The sequence below is a fragment of the Lissotriton helveticus genome, chromosome 7, assembly GCF_964261635.1.
Source record: "Lissotriton helveticus chromosome 7, aLisHel1.1, whole genome shotgun sequence".
NCBI lineage: Eukaryota > Metazoa > Chordata > Amphibia > Caudata > Salamandridae > Lissotriton > Lissotriton helveticus.
The window spans coordinates 305,941,106-305,953,423 of record NC_136068.1 but is presented as its reverse complement, the minus strand read 5'-3'; the positions used below and the strand labels follow the sequence as shown (position 1 = coordinate 305,953,423).

The 12,318-nt window shown below is 46.2% G+C and overlaps 1 protein-coding gene across 2 annotated transcripts in view; it reads right to left on the bottom strand.

Annotated features, from left to right (window-relative positions):
• RPN2 (ribophorin II) overlaps positions 1-7,787 on the bottom strand; it is a 226,049-nt gene extending 218,262 nt beyond the window's left edge. The window contains exon 1 of one of the 2 annotated variants that reach the window (XM_078652111.1): positions 7,500-7,787. In XM_078652111.1, coding sequence (XP_078508237.1) covers positions 7,500-7,515 — 16 coding nt within the window. In that variant the 5' untranslated portion in view covers positions 7,516-7,787. The remainder of the gene's footprint in view (positions 1-7,499) is intronic. The other variant, XM_078652112.1, reaches the window with a different exon arrangement.
• Positions 7,788-12,318: the final 4,531 nt, after the last annotated feature.

Genomic DNA, 12,318 nt, shown 5'->3' with positions numbered 1-12,318 from the left:
CCAGCAGCCTTTTCTGCACTTGCATGTGTGCAGGATGGAGGCCTGAGATTGGTTTAAAAACACCCCTATGTTGCAGGACTGCTTTTAAAATGTAAGTTTTGCCCAAACTCGACTTTGGTGTTTGGGGCACTTTAAAGATGGTTACAAAATAGGTTTTATATGCCTTGGGTTTAGTGAAATTGCATATTTCACTTCCAACGTTGTAGTAAAGAGCTTCCCAAAAATCAACTTTTGTGCTAGGAGGACAGTGGAGTGATGATGTATAATATTTTGGCATATTCAGAACCTCTAACGTCTCCCCTAGGTGTTCCAGGGGTGGGGGGTCCTGTAGTTATCGGTAGGGTCCGTATACAAGATGTTTAATAAGATCTGGTGTTGGAGAAACTGCTCAGTTAATTTTCCCCATTGCAGATCTCCAGCCACATAGGTTAAAATGGCAAGAGGTTATTAATTAAGAACTCCTGTCAGGAAAAACAGGAAAATATTATTCAAGGACTTACTAGAATGGTATTGATAAATCCAGCAATATGCTATTGTTGAATATCTCCTAAAATCTACACACAAGAAGTTATAAGACGTTCTTGTCTGTAAGCCAAACTTTAGCCTTCCAGTGATGCCCCCATTGGTCAGAGTTAAGAGGATTAGCCTGGTTGCTTTGATGAGATGATAAGGAGCCTTGGAGTGAAGAGCCATTCTAGTAGAGGGCTCGGCTGCATAGGAATGTCAGAGCGCGGGGGTGGGGGTGGGGGTGGGGGGTGGGTGTTGTAAACCATGATCTTCAAAAGGAGGAGGAGACAGGCAAAATAAGTCAGTTTCATTTACACCCCTACTCTTTAAACCCAGCCAGATGGCAGGCTTAAGGGAGGGATGTGCAGATGCCAGTGGGAGGGAGAATATGGAGATGAGCCATCCTAGAGGTTGGTTTAGCCAGCTCTGGTCTCTCTGCTGAGATTTCAGCTATATTGAATTTTGGAGAAATAGTGCTTTCTGAGAGACCATTGTACCACACTTTGGAGGAAATGGTCAGGCTCTGGGGTGTTGCCTTGCACCACATTTGACAGGAGAGCCCTCCTGTGTGGCTCTCCTGTGTGACCACAGAGAACACTGAATGCATATCTGAAAGGGGCAGTGCCTCTCAGACCTGCTGCTTGAAAAAGAAGAAGAAATGGGTCCATGCTGAGAAGTTTGATTTGCACCAACCAGGCCCTACACTCTGACTGACTGTGCCTGCTGCACAATCTGGAACTACAGTCATGTGGACCGAACTTGCTTCAAAAGGACTAAAGAGTGGACTCCATGCAAGCTACAGGTTAACATAGCTCACCTGGACCATCATCACCAAGAAACCCCATCCTGAAGTACTACCAATGGATTTGTAAGGGTTTTGTCCAAGTGGATTGTGAGAATTGAAGTCCCATACTTTCAGGGACCATCTTGGAGTTTCCAGACACTTGGAGTACGTTGTGGAACGTTTGGGAGCCTCAAAGGAACTTCAGGAAGAAGTTCCAGAAGTTTGAAGAACTATGGAGAAACTTTGGACTAAAGCTCCATAAGTCGGCTGACTCTACCTGGCTAGCCAAGCCAGCAACCCTCAACTGCGAGCCGGCCTGCCATCCAGGTTCGTCACACTGAAGAACTCTGGAGGTCCGACTTCCAGAGTTTGATCAGGAGCTGGTCGAAACCAAAGATTTCGAACCTGCACTCTATACGGCATGGTGAAGAGCACCAAGGGACCCCAGGAGAAAAAGCTCTGTAAAAGTTTCTAAGTCCTAATGTGTAGAAGGTAGATGGGACCAACAGCAAGAGTCAAGCCGCCCACCTTCAACCACGAGCCGGCCTGGATCTCTGGTTCATCCCGCTGGATAGCTCTGGGGGTCTCACTTCCATAGATATGACCGAGAGCTCGTTGCAAGGCAATCAGGTGAACCCTCACCAAATCTAGACTGGCTGAGAGCTTCGAGGGACCCCAGGAAGAAAAGCTCCTTGACCATTTTTAAGTCGGAAAGAAAAACTTTGAATGAGACCCACAGAGATGGGAAGCCACGCAGGGCTCAATCGTGGTCAGCCTGAAACTTTGACCTAGTCTAGCACAACCAGATGTCCCAATAGGCACTATCGGTTTCTATGTGCTATACAGTGGTAAATCTTAACAAATTCATATCTCCAGTTCCCTACAATTGGATATTATTTGTTTTGGTATCATTTTAAAGATACAAATATTTCCTATTTTTATGAATTGGTGTTGGATTTTTATTGTGAATTTTGTCTTAAATATTTATTGAATAGGCGATTTTAAATGCTTTGCATTCCAGTCTATGAAGTTAAGCCTCCCTGCTTGCAGTCAAGCTACCAAGAGCTGAGCATGGGAATGATTTTCCAAGACCTATTCTGAGCCCTAGACTGTGCTAGTGGCCTTATTGCCAGTGACAGATGCAAATTTGCCACTACTAATCACCCACTTTCCAACACCTCTACATAGAGTTGTGCCAGTGAACAGCTACTCCATCGAAGCTCATAATGCAGCACAGCAGCTGGGCATATAATTTCACAACAACAACGCCATTAAGCCCTACAGGAGTCTACCCATGAAATTCGGACCCCATTCTTGAAGCACTGCACTACCTGGCACTATTTTGTGCTCATTTTAGCATTTGGTGAGTCTCGAAGCAGTTGAGCTTCCTGGGTTGCAAATATATCCCCTGCTGAGCCCTTCAGCTCCCTCCCATCTCCCCCGGGAAAGGAGAACAAACTCTATGAAGATCTAAATCTAAACCAAGCAGAAGTCCTAGAAGCAGGTCTACTCCTCTAGAGAGTGGAAAAACTGGTGCGTTCTGGGTGATGAGCTTTTATTTCAACCCTGTGGGTAAAGCCACAGAGAAACAAATGTTTTTCACCCAGGGATTTCACATTGGCAGTAAATGTACAATTCAAAGAGGCAGGGCTACTTCTTGAATTTACAGTCTAGGACGAGGAAAAGGAGACATAGCCATCATTCTAAGCCTTAACAACACTGACATGAAAAGTACACAATCAGAATTCATGATATTGTTCGCCAGAAAAAAAATCATGTTTGTGAAAGGCCAGCAGGTTCACACTAATTTCCATATTATGATCCTGATACTTGAAGTAGCAGCACCCCATCAAAATAAGCATTGGCAAAGCAAACAGGTCTCGCATATGCAAGATTTGCTTTGTCAATGTTTTTTTACACGCAGTGCAGTCGCTGTGCAACATCCTGAATATAAACAAAATAAAAAAGTTATAACAGTATTTTTATCAAACTTTCAGGCATAAGGTACAACAGCTGAGTAACACGTCTAGAAACCATTATGCCGAACCTGAATGGAGGAATGGGGCGGGGGAGAAGGATGTTGTGGTAGTCAGGGATGCTGACTTCGGAACAGGGGAACCAGTTTAGAATCTTGTTGTTGCCTCTACATCCTGTGATTCACCCAAAATCACTTAAACTCTCCAGCTTTTAAAAAAAATAAAAAGTTGAATGCAACCAGTGGAAGGAGCAGACAAAAACTAATGACGTTAAACCAGTCTGTACTTGGTCCATGCTCCACACAAAGCCAAAGAAGTGACGCCTCACAACATGCTACTGAAATAGAACGCAGCAAAGAAGAGAAATAATGATTTCAATTAACGGTAAGTAACGGACGGGATAAAAATCCCCTTTTAGATGCTTTGTTTTAAAAGATACATCAGATCGTCGCCAAGTGACAAGACATGCACACTGTATGCAAGAGAGGCTTAAAAATGTACATGGAGAAAAGCAATGAGGCATGGCCCATTTAATGGCTTACTTTTATTTGCTCCTCGCCCACTTGCATATGCTTGTGTTATAGAAAGGCCTGGATAGGATGATCTTGCTGAATGCCTTTAAGGAGTAGTCAAGAACACAAGTATACAAGGGACAAACATTCATCCTTAACAGGGCTACAATAGTTAAAATGTATTTAGTATATGAAACAGTTAATCACTCATTCCATCTCCCATCTGTGATGTGACCCTATCACACAGGTGAGGATTTGAAGAATAAGTAGTGAAACATAAGATCTAGTCAGCTACAATTAATGGTGACACTGGACTGTACATCATAAAATGGTAGAAATAGGTTTTCAAGATATGCATTGTTACCTACCAAATACTGTCACCTGCAGATCTTCCCTCTTTAATAATTGTATTTAGGTTGCATATCAAAAACTCTCTCTTTAAACTGGACAGATTAACAGAGTAGCTAGGGTTTTTCCTGCGAGTACACAATCATCCATGTGAGAAGCTGGCCTGGCATATGATGTCCACTAATGTAAGTGGGTACCTTGCACCAGTCCAGACAACCCTTATGGTGATTTAAGAGGTCTTAGACAACCTTAGGAAGCTCTCTAAGTGATAGCTGTGGAGAGCAGCCTTCAGGCTTAGTCCAGAAGGAGTGTAAAGCAGCTTTTCTTTTTTACCAGAACGCATTCGTCTAGTATAGATTAAGTGAAACAGAACCACACAAAGTATTTATAAAAATATGTATTTATTATGGAATACTCTCCAACACATTTAGATATCTCCTACATGGAGATAAACACAATGCACACAATACTTTGGAAAGAAACACAATAAATAGCACAAAATACACAGTGGACCCCACAGGGGGACCAAACCATATACTAAGAAAGTGGTATAAGAACCACGACTCGGGTCAAGACAAGGTTGAGATGATGTGAAGTGCTGGGGACCCATGGTGAGTAGATAGGGACCAGGCAGAGAAGCCAGGTGCATACGTGGGAAGTGGTGTCAGATACCGCCACTGAACCCAATGGGGCACTTCAGGAACGTGCCGCTGCTGAAAAAGGAGAAAGTGCCCGGTAGAATCCAAAGGTGGATTGTAGATGAGAGGTACCTGTAAGCAGAGGGAACAGAGTCTATGTCACTCAGGAGTGACCAGGAGACTTGCAAGACGAATGCCCTCTAATGTCGGGTGTTGCAGGATGGATGACGATGCCCTTGACTCTGCAGCTGTGAGGACCAGGCGACACAGAGGAAAACAAGGAGCCGTGCACAAACTGCCCCACGAAGAATGTTGAGTACTGAGGGGTCAGTGTCCGGCGGGAGCGCCAACCAGCCTTGGCAAATGAAACCAATGCAGGAATTGAAGAAGGAGCAACGTTGGGACCAGCAAGGTCCAGGATATTCACCACAAGCAGGGGAGTCAGGTCGGGCCCGAGCAAACAGGGCAGCCCAAAGAAAGCAAAGGGGACACTCAAATGGACCCACAGGTTGGAGGTACTGGAGTCACGAGAGGACCTCAAGCAGCTCACCAAAAGATGCATGCCACGATGCACACGATGCAGTGTGGCTGAAGATTCTGGTCACTGGAGGTGCTCGAGGTTGGGGCTACTTGGAGCCTGAAGATCTTCTTGGAAGGAAGCCAATAAGCCTTTGCGACTGCAAGTTAACGCAGTGCTCAGGGGTTCGGTTATTGCAACCCCCACGAGGGATAATGGGCTCAAACTTAGTGAGCAGTCATCAGGAGCTGTGGAAAACCATCACCTGTGTTGCAGCACCTTACGGAGTCCGGAGGAGTTCGGGATCAGCAGGCCGGTCAACTTAGTTGCGGTGCTTGCGAATGCAGGGGAGTGACTCCTTCACTCCAAGGGAGATTCCTTAAGGTGCCTTTGATGCCCTCAGGCCTTGGAAGGTTCCTGTATGGTGCACAGACGATGCAGCAGACTGGAAGGGAGACAAAGTCGAGCCCAACCGAAGTCGAGAGTGCCCAAATGGTAGAAGTAGAAGTGGTGTCTGATCCGAATCTTCTCCCATGACGCATCTAGGGATCTAAACCAAGGTAAGCCCTTAAGTACCCCAGGGAAAGGGTTGGGACGATTCAGGGGACCCTCCCATGGAAAGGTCTAGACAGGGGGAGGTTACTCACATGTCCTTTGTCCAGTTTCGCGCTAGAGACAGCGGCTCCCAGGACTGGTTTGAACTGGACTATACATAGGGACACCAAATGTGCCCCTCATGTAGACTGAATGGCACTGGCAAGCACAACCCAATACACTAAATCCTGCCTGGGCGGTGTTCACACCTCCCTGTGACAGGATGCCTATTGTTCTGCCTTCTCCTGCTCAAGCTTGGCTCAGCAGCAGGATGGCAGAATCGTGTCTCTGGTCGGTAGCAACCATTTTGTGCTGTCTGGGTCAAGAAGGCTGGTACCGGGAACAATGAGAGCCTAACAGAGGGCTCTTCCAGTGCATGGAATCATACCTTCTAAACCGTTTACGGTGTGGTGGTATGATTCCAACATGTTAGATACCAAACATGATAGGATTCATTGCAGCCAGTTTCGAGATGGTCATCGCGTAATTACGCGGTGCCCCTCTATATAGTATATGGCTGCTTCACTGACAACCCGGGAGAATGGGCTCCGTAGGCTTTAGGGGTGTCCTGCTCATGCAGGGTAAACCTCGCACTTAGAACCAAGCGCCCTGCCATCAGGATTGATAAGGCCTGCTATAGGGGTGACTTATAGGTTTTAAATGGTGACCCTAGATATAGGAAACCTATATATTTTGTAAGTGGTGCTAGCACCAGCCTACACAGGCTGCAATGGGAGGCCTGTAGTTCCATTTTGAATGGTCCACCATGTGTGGCATAATGCAAGCTTTAGCCCATGGGGGACCTCTGTGGTGCCTATGCCCTGGGTACCTTAGTACCATATATTAGGGACTGATAACCGTACCCCAGTATCCAATCTGAGATGTACCAAAGTACTAACCACAGCAATTTAAGGGAGAAAGCAGATAAACAGGGCCCAAGTCAGACCAGACATAAACCAGCATAGCACCAGGCAAAAAGTCAGGGTAACCTGCAGAAGGATCCTATCTCCCTATAATCCATCTCGATTGCCAGTTCACTAAGGAGCTCAGCGTATTCCCTAGGCCCATAGACCACACACCTGTCCATATACAACTTAACCTGCTCTCCGACAGAATGCAAAATGCACAACCAGGCAGCACACTTATAGCACCACCAAACTGTTCAATCATTTCAACACCGTGCTAATGGATCTACTGGCCATCCTTTTGCCCAGCATCACCCTCCTGTCCAGAAGCTGAATCACTCGTGTTCCACACGCTGAGATCACCTCCCTACTCCTTGCTCCACGCTCCTGTACAGAAGTTGCACCATACTACTGTCCATTAACTGCACGGCTCTGCTGTCAAGGTAAATTACATCCGGATACCGAGTCGTGCATTTTGCTATACCACTTTTAGCTCCATGCATTAACCCACTCTCCCCATTTTTCACTCAATAATCATGGCTCTCCAGTGAGATCACTGTTGCCATTTACAGACCTTGCACTTTTATCGCTTCACTTAAACCTTAACGTTTCCTCACCGAGACTTTAAAAAACATAATAAATGTTTTAAATTAGGCTTGTTATCAAAGTTCGATAGCTCAGCATCAAGGCAAATGAATAGAATAAAATAAACCATTACCTTCCCAGGCCCCCATGATTCCAGCAGTCCCTCCTTCACACACACTGGTAGCGTCACCAAAGAGACTACAAAACACTTCCGGAGCACACCAGGGGCAGGCTTTTGAGTAGACTCTACCATCAGACTCGGAAGAAGGGGGTGGGGAAGATATTCAAATCCCCACCTTCGAGCTAATTTCTTTTGTCGTTCGGCGGGATACTAACAAGAAAAACGATTGCTAGCAACTACTTTACGCCTTATGTGGCACGCAATCGAGCTGCAGAAATTACAAACCCTGACACATATCAAACATAGTATCGCCCTCAGGAGGGAGCTGTCTTTTCCAAACATAGATAAGGGACAAAAAAAAGTATATTCCGAATGAAGCGGCAAATGACAGCACTGCGAGTCGTTTTGAAGCACTTATTTAATGACAAGTGGAGAACACACTTCGAAAGTTAAAAAATATGCTACTGAAAGTATTACATTTGTACACAATTAAATTAAAAACTTCACATTTTATTTTTTCGTTGGCGCAATCATTCTCTTTCTTTCTTAACCCAAGCATATTGTTATGCTCAATACAGAAAAACATAAGTATTCGACTTTTGTAGTGTTTTCCAGTCTAACACAGCAGTGAAAACACAACGAATCACTATTTCAAAATGGCTGGTGTATTTGTATTCACGGAGAGTGTTGCACGTCCCACCAATCTTTCTAGTAGACTTAGCAGGATGCAACGCGGGACTGTCTGGATAGGTGCAGGCAACGACATTTACGCTTCCTGTACACTATTTTCCGATCAAAACCACAGCTACTTTTTTGGGAGGGCGGTCCATTCAAAAGATGTGGCCTTTCATGATTGGTCTACACCTCAGTCAGTTAAATGACACCTGGAATGGGCGGGTCATACGGCTGTCAACGAGTCTCTTAACAATTGGTCTAGAAAGTGGACTACACAGGCTGCCGACTATCTTGGTAACACTATTACTTTTAACAGTAGACATGTATGTATAAACTTAAACAGAATAACCACTAAGAGACCACTGCTGGATAAGAAAACACAGAGGTTCCCAGTTACACGTGAATTAACTTGAACCAGTCAGAAACCCTTTTTGTTGAATTCTTGGATTTGTAGCATAGCTGCCAAGGTTTCAGATTGCTTTGTGTTACATTTTCATAATTTCAGTGTAATTATGGGTGACATTTCCACAAATATGAGTGACACTTTCTCGCAAGCAAATCAAGCAACGAAGACAAGGGAACCATATAAATATCAGAAATTGCACTTATTAAAGCACAGCTGCTAATGTTTCAGATTGCTTATGTGTGACATTTTCATAGATTCAGTGGATTTATGAGAGACATTCAGTGACTAAATGTGTGACACTTAAAGTGACACTTTCTTGCAACCAAAATCACGAAATGAAGTCCATGGAAACAGACAAATATCAGAAAAGCACTCATTTGTGCAACATGAAAGTCACAGTCTGCAGCAGGTGTTTTTAAAGCTATTTTTTTAATTTCTAAATAATCAGCGCCCCCCACCCCAACCTCAGCTCCAGGTGCGGCTCAACCACAAGTAACAAAGGGAACTCTAAGACAAAAGCAGCAACCACTGAGCTAATCACATACAATACAGTTCTGTAATATGCTGGTAGACTTTCCTTATAGCAGACACAGTAACACTCTGCACTTCTTTATGGTGAGAGTGAAAACTGCCAGTAGAGAACAGTATGACCTCTATCTAGCAGGAACTTTAATCACCGACTTATCTGTGACTTTCACTTAGCAAGTCTCTTAGTGTTGTGAAAATAAAACCTGCTGCTTCGTACTGTCAAGCAAGGATATTAAACCATTTGAACTAATAAATCAGCAAAACAACTGCTAGTTTAATTAGAAAAAACTCCCACTTTAGATGGCCCTGTATTTACAGCACCGACACCTTTAGTGTGCCATTTGCACAGCGCTATGCTGTGCTGGAGCCCCCTCCCTATTCTGAAAACAAACATTTTAAATGGCAGGAGTAAATTATATTAAAATGTGACTTACTAAGTCTCTTGAAAGAATGATCCACCAAGAGGAGCCGCTGTGACACAGTGGGGATTGCTTGCCTGTCTCTTTTTCAGAGTCAGAGCGAGCCGTGCTGCACTGCCTCAGCCTGTACCACCTGCTATCCCACTATCAGACTCATCCTGTTAGTGGTGAGTCCGGAGCACAAGTTAGGCTCTGCCTGGGCAGGGCACAGAAACAGCACATGGCGAGGGCAGGAGGAGGTGAGCAGGTGATCGGTTCTCGAACACCAGCATCCTCCTTTCTCCGGCCATGCACCAGGGCACGCAGCAGAACAGCAAGTAATTCCTGGGTGCCTTAGGGCCCGGCTGGTGGGCAGGAAATTGAACATCCTGCTTCAGCCTGGGCCTACCCGACTCGGCTCCTCCTCATCAACAGTGTGTCCACGTGGGAAACATCGACATAAAGCAGGTTTGGCACTAATTTAAACAGCTTTTTTAGTATAACCTAGAACGCTTCCTTTAAAATCAATAATTTATGCATTTGGTTATTGGAATAGGAAGGTAGCCGGTAGCGGTGCCTCTGCAGAAAGGAGTTAGAGACGAGCAGCAACCATCTCCTAGATCCCATCCTCCGGGCACAGCACCGACCCTGCTCCTGTAGAGAGTGCGGGGTGTGTGCGAATTCTATTTCAGGACAGGAGGCTCCGATTATGCATGTAATGCCCAGCAGCCAAAGAAACAAATAAAAACCACAATACCCATGAACACTTGGGTAACAACCATAGAGTCTGCAGTATATAAGGCCATATAGAGAGTCACACTTCCTCTTTCTTTGCTGCTCCGCAGCCAGTTAAGTGCTTTTGTCCTTACCTTTGCGATTGTTATTCGTTGTATTGTTGTGCTTTGCTTGATTGCTTTGCTCATTTTCATCAGCGTTCTAGCGCTGCTGTGTGTGCGCGGTTCCCGGTTCATTTTGTGCCGGTTTTTCACTCTCGTTGCGCTGCACTTGTGGGAGCGTGGGTCTACCTCCCTGACGACCGGGCGCGCGGCGCCCGTGTCTCCTTCTTTGAGTGGAGTGGGAGTCAGGCGTTTGAGGACTCGCGCGCTGGTGCGCGAGCTCCTCAGTTTCTCTGGTGGCACACAGTATTTTCCGCGCATGCGCGGCTATTAGCTTCCGGTTTCGTTTCTCCTCACGGCACCGGAGCTTCCGGAGGACGTCTTTTCAGAGCGTCTCCGCCCACGGCCACTGAGTAAACCCCTTCTGACGCCAATTGCTCGGAAAAGGGCTTTGGGCAAGATAACTCAGCATAGGCTTTGCCTAGAGTGTTTTTTGTAGACAGCAAGCCTCCCTCCACATTTAAAGTATTTTTTTGGCAGTTTCGCTGCGCCTATTGGGCTTGCTGTGGGGTTTTTACACTCCCCCTGAATTTTGCCTTTGGCATACCAGATTTGGGTCATCTTGTGGGCAATTATATTATCACGCTCAGTGAACCATGAGTGATTTTTATTGTGAAGATGAATATTATGACGAGGAGGACGCTTCTGAGTCTCTAGAGCAGGACTTGGTGGAGGCCCTTTGTTCAGGGAGTGCAGCCCTCCGTCACTAAGGCATTAGTGAAAGCCATTACACCTCTAAAACACCATTTAACGAAGTATGCGCAGCAGCAGGGATGGGTGCCTGCTTCGCGCAAGTCCTCTACCTCTCCTAGGAACCCTCATTCTTCAGATTTTCAAAGGTTGGCTAAAACATTGTCCTCTGCCACGTCCAAGTCCTCTGTGGGTGCGTCATCTGCTGTTTCCCCGGCTGATACGGACGACCAGCATTCCTCCTCCTCTTCTGATCATACGGATCCACCTCCTAAAAAGAAGCTATGTAAGGAGCATTTCGTGGATGCTCGTACTCATCCCCCTGTCCCTACTTTTGACCCCTCGGACATTCTTCACCCTAACTCCACGTCTTGGCTCCCGTCCCCAGCGGTCGCGGAGTATGTACAAGCTCACATACGCCGGCCCTTCGACAAGGATGTTCAGGCTCGGCTTCGGTCAGAATGTCCTAGACCAGATCTGGCTGATCATCTGGCAGACACTCCTGAGGTAGATCCCACTATGCTCACTTATCTTCGCAAATATGCAAAGTATCCCAAGAAGGGTCTGGATCGATCTTGACGGTCATGCCAGGTCAAGGTTCTTGATTTAATGGGTCCTCTCACTAAGATACTAGACCTTGGTTCCTTGGCCAAGGAGTCGTCGGCGTTGGTGGATCCTGATGAGCTCATAGAATGGGCTCAGAGGGCCATTTGCCAGCTTGGCAACGCTAAGTGTGCCCTTTCAAGCGAACGACGCCGCTCAATTCTCTTGAAGCTGGATCCGAAGTTAGCCGAACTTTCCACTTCGGAGTCGGGACCTGAAGCTCAAGGTCTGCTCTTCGGCCAGCCGTTCCTCAAGGAACTCACCAAATTTGTCAACACTTTCAGTGGCCTGGACAAGGCTCAGGCCTCTCTTAAACGGGCGTTTCATCCGGTTTTACCAGGGCCGGGCGACAAAGGGGACGCTTGTTCGGCCATGGTCAATCAACCCAAACGGGATCTCAGTCCCACAGAGGAGGTCAACAGGGTTCCGGATATTTGCAGAAATCCAATTTCTATCCTTCTAAGAAAGGACGAGGACAGTACCAAAAAGGTCGCTCCGGTGGAGGCTATGGTGGATACCAGGACTCCAATACTTCAGGTGAGCCTCATTCCTGCATGCAGTGTGGTACTGGGGGGCAGGATTTGTTTTTTCCTAGACAATTGGCGCTTGATCTCAAGCGATGCTTGGATGCTGGA